This window comes from Myotis davidii, unplaced genomic scaffold (assembly GCF_000327345.1).
Source record: "Myotis davidii unplaced genomic scaffold, ASM32734v1 scaffold323, whole genome shotgun sequence".
NCBI classification, from domain to species: domain Eukaryota; kingdom Metazoa; phylum Chordata; class Mammalia; order Chiroptera; family Vespertilionidae; genus Myotis; species Myotis davidii.
The window spans coordinates 5,145,356-5,156,812 of NW_006295491.1; the positions used below are offsets into that span (position 1 = coordinate 5,145,356).

At 42.8% G+C, this 11,457-nt stretch overlaps 1 protein-coding gene across 1 annotated transcript in view; it reads right to left on the reverse strand.

The window, feature by feature from the left end:
• Positions 1 to 11,457, reverse strand: part of ARHGAP10 (Rho GTPase activating protein 10) — a 253,405-nt gene that overhangs the window by 18,706 nt on the left and 223,242 nt on the right. Inside the window, exon 19 of the mRNA XM_006770153.2 lies at positions 2,770 to 2,917. Coding sequence (XP_006770216.1) covers positions 2,770 to 2,917 — 148 coding nt within the window. The remainder of the gene's footprint in view (positions 1 to 2,769; positions 2,918 to 11,457) is intronic.

Consider the following 11,457-nt stretch of genomic DNA (forward strand, 5'->3'; position numbering starts at 1 on the left):
CACCCTGCTCTGTTCCTTACAGGGGGGACGCCCCAACCCCCTGATCGGCCCTGCTCTGTGTGTGCCAGGGTGCGGTGCCCCAACCCCGCCCCCCATGGGCCCTGCTCTGTGTGTGATGGGGTAGAGCCATAACCTGCCCATTGGCCCTTCCCTGAGTGTGACAGTGGCAGCGCCCCAATCCCCTGATCGGCTCTGCACTGTGCGTGACAGGGGGGAGCTCCCCAACCCCCTGATCAACCCTGCTCTGTGCTTGACAGGGTTCGGAGCCCCAACCCCCCTGATGGGCCCTGCTCTGTGAGTGACAGGGAGCAGTGCCCCAACCCCCTAATTGGCCATGCTCTGTGCGTGACAGGGGGTGGCGCCGCACCCTCCCCATTGACCCTGCCTTGAGTGTGACAGGGGGTGGTGCCCCAACTCCCCAATCAGCCCTGCTCTGAGCCCCACCAGGGGCTGCACCTAGGGATTGGGCCTGCCCTCTGCCACCCGGGAGCAGGCCTAAGCCAGCAGGTCGTTATCTCCCGAGCGGTCCCAGACTGTGAGAGGGCACAGGCCGGGCTGAGGGACCCCACCCTCCCCCGAGTGCACAAATTTTTGTGCACAGGGCATCTAGTATTATGAAAACTATGTATGGTGCCTGGTGGGTACTGGAAATATCAGGGGGATCACTATGTAAAATATATGATTGTTTAGCACTATGCTGTACACCTGGAACTATTATAAAATAATATTGCCTTTCAACTGTAATTTAAATAGAGATAGACAAGAAACACTCTATAAATTTAAGAGAAATATGGGTCTATTTTATCTAATGCACAGAAAAATTCAAGTTCTTGATTCCACACTTCCTTCAACTTCTATTTCCCGCTCTTGCTTTTTGGCCTCTGTGTTGGAGTGCTTTCCATGACATTTTAAAACTGCTGTGAATGGGAAGCTGGGGAATTCACTCCTCATTTGATTTATGACCAAAAATATCAAGCTCTTCATGTTTCGGGCATGGACGTGCTGTGAATTGAGCACTGGCTATACTATGGCTCCTGTCCCTTTTCTACAGAATCACGATGGAAGAAGGATGCCTGACTCAACTGTACTCCACTGACGGTGGCAAACGCTCACTGAAAGGAATAATTAAGAGATCTGGTTTTTGCTTTAAACACACACACGTGCAACGAATTCCACCCGGGAGTGCCCAGGATTACAGATTCCAGGTTCCTATGTACCCACTGTCACTGTTGCTAGGATTACCAAAGAGAAAAGAATATATTCATTCAGGAAAAATGACAGTAAAAATGACAAGCATGTTTGAGTAACATCTAATTTAAATCCACAACACACAGTCTTCAGCGTGCATAGACGACGATTTTGGAGGGGATGTCATCTGGAGACTGTGACTCCTACTTTGAGTTTCACTTTGCTTTTCGGTTAGATTTTTCAAAGCCTTCAGATGACCCCAAACTTGAGCATACCAAGTTTCTCCAGTTCCTTTTAATACATAATAAGTTCCTAATGATTTCACATGAATCCAGTAGTAACTATTAAAAGCCATGTAATGTGACACACACTTTCCAATTCCATTTAAAGTCCCAAGAATGCCCGCCTAGGGTTGAATGACATCATTATCTATGAATTATCTTAAGCAACCTTTATTATTTATTAATTTATTTTTTTATCCTTACTCGAGGACATGTTCACTGATTCAAGAGAGAGACGGGGGTGGAGAATGGGGGTTAGAAAGAAACAATGATATGAGAGAGAAACATCGAATGGCTGCCTCCCAACTGGGGACTGAACCTGAAATCTAGGTATGCGCCCTGACCAAGAATCCAACCAGAAACCTTCCAGTAAAAGGGATGATGCTCCAATTAGCTGAGCCACCAGCCATGGCTAAAAGGTTTTTTTTAGCTTTAAACACAGAATACCCAAATACTCTCAGGCTGAATTATAAAATGAATCTTGGGTGCAATTTGATTGAATATTCAAGTAAGGAATGTAATTATTAGTGGAGTTCTTTTTTATCTTTCTGAGCACTTGTTTGAAATTTGATGCTCTTTTGATGACCCTCCACACCAGCAATCCTCATTCACTCCACAGCCTGGTAAGCACAAAAAGACAGACATTTATGTAGTCAAACCAGGTCCATGGAATTGTGTTTGTATTGGTGTTGGTTGTCCTAATATCCCTGAGCTGACCTGTACATGTTTGGCATGAAACCAAACTGAGAAGATAAAATCAAATATTCCATCCATCAACTGTCAATTATGCAGGGTACCATGAAGTAAATAGAGCAGAATGCTAGCTAGAAAGCTCTCAAAAATCCACACAACTAAAATATCCTTCTACCAATAGCTTCAACAGTCTATCGATCACAATGCACGCATTCTCATATCTGCAGAAGTTTGCATAGCCGGTGAGAACACATCCCGAGGAGGACAATAACAAAGTTCCTTAGTGCAACCCCAAACTGACATGAGCTGAACTTGAAACAGATGGGAAACAGCACCCATCCACCCCTTCCATACCCACTCCTTCCATACCCGAAACACAGACACTGCTCAGGAAAGGCCTTTTGTAGGGACCTTTCTCCCTTTGGCAGCCCCGCTGACTAGAGAACAAAGGTTTTCAGATCTAACAGCTTCAGTACCCACTGGCCATGAAAGCTTCTAAACAAGTCTCACCAAAAGGTCAAAGAGGAAAAAGGGGGCATATGTAATACGCTCAACAATAAAGATTATTAAAAAAAAAGTCACAGCAAAGAAGCACAGTGAAACTTACGCAGCGGATGCCCAGTCTCCGTCAGCGACAAGGTGGTTTTTGTCTGGTCCAGGAAGCCCCTGGACAGTGGCAGTCGTGGGAGAGGGGGAGGAAAGTGAGTCCAGACTGCTGGTGGGGGTGTCCTCCTTCGAAGGGTTAGGGCTGTCACCTGTGCAGGAGAAAAATAAGGCATCAACTTTAAAAAGAATACTGGGGGGGGGGGGGGGGGGAGAACAACTCCACAAATAATTATACCACAGCACCTGATTAGTCAATCAAATTATATCCAAAATTACATTTACAAAGCAGCTTGAGAGTACTGGGTGTCCTGACTTTAAAGATTTTGTTGTCTGCTTTTTCAATCAAAGATGCTTAAAATGCGTCATAGATAATACACAGTGAGGAGTGTTTTCCCCAGGAGAAAACGCAATGATCAAAATCAGATCAAATGGAAGATGAAAGCCTCAATAGCGGCCACAATGACTTCCTAATCTCTGAGGAGCACTGTTATAAATTACAAGGGTAACCTCAACAAGTCAGGGCAGCACACTGGCCCCACAAGGTCCAACCTCTCACTTCCTAGTCACCTGATAGTTCTTCTTAAATATATGTTTTTATTGATTTTTTTTAGAGTTAGGAAGGGAGAAAAGAAGCATAGATGTGAGAGAGAACAGCAATGAGTTGCCTCCAGTTTACACCCCAACCAGGAACCAAACCGGCAACTTGGGCACATACCCTGACTGGGAATTGAACTGGCAACCTTTTGGTGCACAGGTCATCTCTCAACTGAGCCACACTGGCCAAGGCACCTGATGGTTCTTTAAGTCATTGCCACTCACCACGTAGCACTTAATAAATTGAAAAATTCTAAGGGGACCTTGTCTTCTGAGCTGGATCACAATTTAATAGCCCAACTTATTAAAATTCCAGACACAGAAATTCCATTTCCCTGTGAACATTAGGGAGGATGTGATACAAGAATCGAGCCCAGGCAGTGACTCCAGAAGATGACATCAAACCAAAACTAAAGAGCATTTCAAAAATGGGTTGCATGATTCATTCATTCACATAGGACCATTTTATGGAATACAGTTAGCATCATCTGTACACATTATGGTAGAAAACACAGAAGATGGAAAAGAGAGCCCCCAAGAGCAGTGGTTTCCCTCAACTGGTCTTCTTGCTGTCACAGTATCCCAGCTACTACAGACACACCTGAACAGCACCCATCAGGGCTTGAAAACCCCTCAGCCAGACTGTCACTCCCCTAAATATTAACTATTCCACTGCCTCGTAGAGGCAGCAATGTTCTATTAAGATGGCCCTGGTTTGGCATTTGTTTTATAGGTGATGGGTCTCAATAGCTGGCCAACAAAGTGCATCATGGAAGCAGGTAAGACATAAGGTGGAAGCCCACACCATCAGGCACAAAGAGCTTCTAGCTAATCAAACCTTACATTTCTCCTCAGCCCGAAATCCTCGAAACGGAGCATGCAGGAAGGCCAGGAGCAGCAAGGAGCTTGCTCTCAGAAAGCCATCTCAGACGGCTTTCACATCTACGAACAGGAAAGCACATGAGAAATGCTGGGCTCTGATTAAGCTAGATCCCAAGATGCTAATCTTGAAAATTGACTGTATGAAATCATTCTTATTTAACTCTGACCCAGCTTGCAACTAAGGCTAAGGGAGAGAACCTTAGAAATGGAAACCTAGAAAAGCTGAATTCAGGGAAGTAGATGATGAAGGGACATCGAGCTCATTTGCAGAAAAGAGCTGGATGGGCTTGAGCTATCCAGGCACCAGGGAAGAAGTAGCCTGCGTTTCCTGGTGGGCTGTATCCCGGAACAAAAATAAATCAAAAGGAAGTCATAGTGGCCTATCATTGGGTTTAGACTTGGCCTTTCTGGGGCTGAATGACTCTAATTAGCTAAACACATTTGTAGTGGGGGACTTTAGAGCTGATGGTAAAGGATGGAAAGAGGGATTCTTTATGGGGACAGTTATGGGAAGATACCTGGATGATCCTGTGCAAAAGGTTCTGGGAAGGAAGAGTTTTCTGAACCTTTTCTTTCATGAGTCTGCTGTCGGGGAAGGTGCAAGATGTGGTGGGGCATGAGATGACCTGATGTCTGTGATCAGGTCTTCTCCCTGGTCTGTGTCGCCCCATAAAGCCTCACTCTGTCCCCATTCACAAATGTGCAACATAGTCTGTGGCATAGTTCCTCATTCAGTGAAGTCACCTTACTACGGCCCTTCACTACAAAAGTGTTTAGCTAATCAGAGTCATTCAGCCCCACATAGAGGGGCCAAGTTCAAGACAAAAGACTGAAACCCAGTGTAGACACTATGACTTCCTTTTGACTTATTTTTGTTCTGGGACACCCCCGCCCCCGGCTCCCCCAAAACACAGGCTACTTCTTCCCTCGTGCCTGAATAGCTCAAGTTCACCTCGCTCTTCTCTGCAAATGAGCTCACGAATAAGGGCCTTGACTGTCAGGCCACTCCCCGGTGTTCCTCAGTCATCATGAGTAAGGGCTGTCTTCAAAATTAAGAACATTTCAAACAGAAGCCCAGCTTGGGGCCTGAAGTAAACTCCTGAACATTTACCTGCACAACAGCTCCCACTTCAGGGCCTGGCTAGAAGTTGCAAAATAGGTTCAGCTCTGAAGCAGACAGGATAACCTTAACATGAGTCAGACGCACACAGCTTGCTGGCTCTGGAGGCTGGATGCCAGCCCTCAGCTCTCTGGGCCCCATTCCCTGACTGCAGGGTATGACAGAGCAAAAGCAGCAAACAAGGGCCTGGGACCAGCTTACTCCCTGATTCACTCCCACATTGAGAAATCTGTCAATGAGAAGCAACTGTGGGGAACTGGAGAGCCAGGGTCTAATATTACTTTCAAAAGACACCTGAACTGTGTTTACAACCAGATACCCCAGCTCATCCACATTGCCTCCAACCCTCTCCCCAAGCCAACTGACACAGCATAAATTGTCATTCAACATATTGCATCCCATCCTATTCCTGCCATACAGTGGCGATCTGAACCCTCAGGTGAAAACAATACTGGTAGAAGGGAATATGTTTACACAAACTGATACCTCACCCTGCTTTCCATGGGCAACAAAGGGCACAAAATTCCTTTCGCCTTCACTATTCAGGAATAAGCTTATTTACCTGAGAATCGTGGAACTCAAGGGAACACCAACACCAAGCACATCAACAGTAAATACCCATGTGCATGTCTGAAACTTTAGTTCCCCAAAACCAAATCACTACTTTTTACCTTGTATGAAAAGAACACGATTTAAAAAACAAATTCTATGTTCAATGATTTCTGGAATGAAGGTTTTAACTGCTAGGAAACTAACGTGTACTTGAGAATTAAAGTCAGATACTTTCATCACTTTTCACATTTCACTTGAGTGTCACGCAACTTCTTAGGTGTTGCACTTTAACAGGCTTCTACGGACAGAGTAATCACCTGTGAGCAGCAAAGTTGTTCCAAGTAAGTGAACACAAATGGTGCTGATCGGCTTTCCTTATGAACAGACTCCAAGGTAAGAAACGCACTAGCAGAACTACCACTGTCTAGAAGAGAAAATAACCCTCTTAACATCCAGCTTAATTCCCGCCATCTCCACCAAGCGCCTGCACACCACCTTTCCTGCCTCTTCTCTCCTTTCTTACAACTGTAAGTAGACATTAAGTTCGCATCTCACTGTCATCTAATAGTTTCCTGACCTGGTTTTAAATCCCATTTCTATTATGCATTTTTTGAGGATGGAAACCATGTCTCAATCTTGGTAATCCTCGAAGAACACACTGCAGAACCAAACAAATCACGAGTCTTCAGAAAATAGCAACAGTGGACTCACGTTCACGCAAAATATCATGAACACAGAAAGCCAATGCCCGTAGAAATTAAGAAGTGAAAATTATCTACAAACCTCAAAGTAATGTTACAAAATCTGCACCCAGCTGCCAATTATCATCTTCTCCCCGTTTAAGCCACACATGGAGCGCGCCTAAGCCCTTAGTTGGACATCCCCCGAGGGGTCCCGGACTGTGAGAGGGTGCAGGCTGGGCTGAGGGACCCCCCCCCCCTCAAGTGCACAAATTTTTGTGTACCAGGCCTCTAGTATCAAATTTAAAAAAAAAACCTGAAAGAGATCACATAAAAAAAAAAAAACACCAGTCTGACATCAGAGTTCTTAATAGCATCAATGAATGCACAATGTTGAAATAATATATTTAACGTATCAAAAAATTTTGAACATAGAATTATATATTCAATCTCACATTCAGATGTGAGGCCATAAAAAAATTATTACACATAAAATACCCAGGTTTGCACACAAATAACTATATTGATAACACACAAAGAAAAGTAATATGAGATGTTCAACAAACTTGAAAATGTCTATTGTTGTCTTTTTTTAAAACTCTAGGGCAAAGGAAAAGGTAAAAACACAACCAAAATTATCCAAAACGCAAATTCTGGAAAATATCAACATGATGGGGTGGACAGCCCAGAGAGAGATGACAGTGGAGAGAGAAATATAAATTATTTAATTTAAGAAATCAACAGATAAATGAGATTATAAATCCACAAATAAGGGAAAACTTAGAAACAAACCAGAACATATGTCATTGCAAATAGCAGAATAACATTTGCTTTTTTGAAGAGAAAGCAGGAAAGAAAAAATCATGTATCAAAATTCATTAAATAAACATGACAGAAATCCAAACATAATAGTAATTACAATATATATAAATGGATTTAACTCACCAATTAAAAACTCTCCAAATGTATATTTTAAATCCAACAATATGTTACTACAAGAAATATGCTTAAAACAAAACAAAGATAGAACAAAAAATAAAAGATAGAAATACCAGGCAAATGTGAACCAAAGAAAGACAATAATCTTAAATAATCTGCATGAGAGACAAAGAGTCATTTTATATTGATAAAAAGACAAGATGATCAAACAAGAAAAAAAGCACCTAAATGATACAGTTTCAAGGAACAAATACAACTATGAGGAGAAACAGAAAATTCAACAATTGTAATTGGAAATATTAACACATTCCTCTCAGATACTGCTATCAGCTAGGAAAAAAATACAAGGTCTCTGTAATCAAAAATACAAAGCTGATCCACTTTCACACATACCATATACCTAACACATCGAATATTTATGAAGGAAAACTAAAGTCTTAAAGAATTCTAAAGAATAAATATCATGCATACCAGACAAAACACTCTCATGCCAAAATTGCAAAGTATTTAAAACCTAAATACTTACATGTTACATTTTCCATATGGTGATAAACTAAGTGTGGTTAATTAGAGAATCACAATAAAAATTAAGAAAAAATTTATAACTCAAGACAATAAAAACATTTCTATCAAAATTGTGAAACACAGCAAAATAATACCAGAGAATTTTATAGCTTGAAAAGAAAACAGAAAAGGTTCAGAATATTTTTATGCCACATTTAAATAGGCAAAGTTCCTACATAATAATAATCAAATAAGAGTCACCATGACTGTTTGGTACTGAAATTTAATTCAGTCAGGGTGAATTCTCAATAAAATTTACTAAAATATATTTGATGTCTTTTTTATTTTAGTTTATTTATTCAACAGGGATTACTTGAATACTATAAATAATTATACACAGGCTATTCCATAAAGTAAAAAGCTAATACGCATAACTATTATTTTTACTAGAGCTGTGGTCGGCAAACAAAATACCACGTGCGGGTGTGCACATACAGTGCGACTGAAACTTCGTAGCTCATGCGCAGAAGTCGGTATTTTGTGGAAGAGCCACACTGCAGGGCCAAAGAGCCGCACGTGGCTCGTGAGCCTCGGTTTGCCGACCACTGTACTAGAGGCCCGATGCACGAACTTCTGCAAGGAGGTCGGCCCTCGCAGCCCCAGCTTCGTCCAAAGGTCGTCCGGAAGGTCATCCAGACTGTCGTTCTGCTGTTCGGTCTAATTAGCATATAAGCTCTTTATTATATAGGATTATCTGCTGATATGTAAGACTTTCTCCCAGATCACAGTGGACATTGATGAGAAAATGTGGTTTAATGTATAAAAACTCACCCTAAGTACAGAGTAATAAATCACAAAACTAAACATAATCTACTTTACTTTTGAGAGTAGCTTCAACTAAAATCAGGTGGGCTTTGCCCAGCTGGCATGGCTTAGTGGTTGAGCATTGACCTATGAACCAGGAGGTCATGGTTTGATTCCCAATAAGGGCACATGCCCGGGTTGTGGGTTCAATCCCCAGTGTGGGACGTGCAGGAGACAGCCGATTCTCTCTCATCACTGATGTTTCTATCTCTCTCTCCCTCTCCATTCCTCTCTGAAATCAATACAAATATATTAAATAAACAAATAAATAAGTCAATAGATAAATAAAATTTAAAAATCAGATGAGCTCTTGACAGCAGGGGGTGTTCAATGCTGCTCTAACTTCACCCCATGCCCCTCTCCCCTTGTGCCAGGACTGATGCTCTGTCATTCTGTATTTTCCATCTTTTAAATGGGGCTGACCAATACTCAGCAAGGATGTCTTGCTTAGAGTAGTTCAACTTCTCCTTTGCCCAAATGGTATGCCTGCTCTGATGATGCTCTCTCTACCGGAGGGAAGGATATCCTTAAAGACAAGCATTCTCTGGGTAAAAGTCCAAGCAGCATAGAGACTAACAGATCTGGGAACGAAGCGGAAAGGAAGAGGTTTAAAACTGGGAGAAAATTATGAAATGCTGCAGTAGGAGCAGAGTTTTATTTGTTTGTTTTGCTAGCTTATATAAGCCTATTCAAAACATAACCTCTGAACTAAGCAGGAAACATTCATGCTGCCCTAGTTTCCAGCACCATGTGGCAGATGTTATGACATCAATAAAATCTCCTTCAAACCATAGTGGTCTTTCCTCCAAATGTTACTTAGGACATAGGGTGTACTAAAAAGGAGAGTGGTGTCTGGGATCAAGAACAACACTCCAAAATTCATGTCATAGATACTCCGACTTACTTTGCTATAACAAAGTCTGAGTGGCTATATTTTACCATGTCAAAACTGGTTCCTGATGCTGCACTGACAAGTGTAAATTAGAATGAGCCAACACTCATTTCTCCTCCCCTCACCTGAAAATGCTGTTGAACTTGACATTGTAAATAAAACTGAATGCTGAACAGCCAATGTGGAAGTGATCTGTAAAAATAAAGCTAACTCTATCTAGAAGCTAGTGAGAAGCTCCAGATATATGAAACAGTAGCAAGAAAACATGTCTCCACCCATTTCCTTTTTTTCTTGTTTTTTTGTTAATCCTTACCCGAGGATATTTTTCCATTGTTTTTTTTTTTGTTTGTTTTTTTTAGAGAGAGCGTAAGGGAGGACGATATACAGAGAGAGAGACATTGATGTGAGGGAAACACATTGATCAGTTATCTCCTGCACCCCCGACCAGAATCAAACCCAGGACCCTTTAGTCTGCAGGTCTGCACTCTATCCACTGAGCAAACCAGCTAGGACTCTGCTGATTTTCATAAAGTCAACAGGATAGATAGGATGTGACCAAAAATGGAATCTGAAGGCTGAAGGAGATCAAAGGCTATAGCTATTCATTCTTCAATGATCAGTGCATGGGAAGAGTAGCATGCACGAAGTAAGGCTGTTCCCCAGAATATGGTTAATAAAGGTTAAACTGGATTGCCCGAGTCATGAGAACTCATAGAACTGTCAGACCAGATCAGAACAACAACTCATCTTTTAATAAGGAATTCCACTTTTACCAAGGACACCAAAGGACACTCTAGTTGTACATGGCCTCACCCTTCCAACCCAAGGCTGCCTGCTTTCCTATTACGGGTGAAACTGTTGTGGACAGTGAAACATCCAAGCGTTCCACCTCTGATAAAGGAGCTTGGCTTCCAGAGCAGCTTGCCACTCACTACTGCTCCAAAGGGAGGATCACAGTTGCATCTGGTATGTTGTTTTGCATCTTGTCCTTGGCACAGGCATCCCATAATTACTGACTTACAGACAGGGGGGTGGCCAGATGCCAACTTTCCTGCAAGGTTGAGGAAAAGGGGGAATGGCCACACCCAAACCTCACAGAAGACAGCCTGTCTTGCCTAGCTGGATTATCTCGGAGGGCTGCATCCAAGTAGGCCGCTCCTTGGATACGGAAGAAAGGTGAACAGACTTGTTTCTTCACAGCCTACTCTCGTGCTTGGCTAGGCCAGAACCTCGTGGAGTTCATGACCTTCTCTGACTGAAGCTGTGATGTGCATGCAGAATGGCTGGTGCATAGCAGAGCAGCCTCTGAGCAGCAGGCCTGACAAAAGGCATGACCAGATCCAAAGCCCAAGAGACACCCAGCCAAAGAAAATCTAGCACTCCCTCCACATCTCTCTATATGCAGTCAACTTGAACTCAAATGGCCAGGTAATGGCAATACTTGCTCTAAGAGGCACTATCACCCTGGCAGGTGTGCTCAATGGTTAGGGCATCGGCCCACATTCCAAAAGGTCCAGATTTTATTCCCTGTCAAGGGCACCTGGGTTTCAGGTTTGCTCCTCAACCCTGGTCGGGGCACCTGTGGGCACAACCAGTTGATATGGCTCTCTCACATCGATGTCTCAATCTCTCCATGTCTCGATCTCTCTCTCTCTCCCTCTT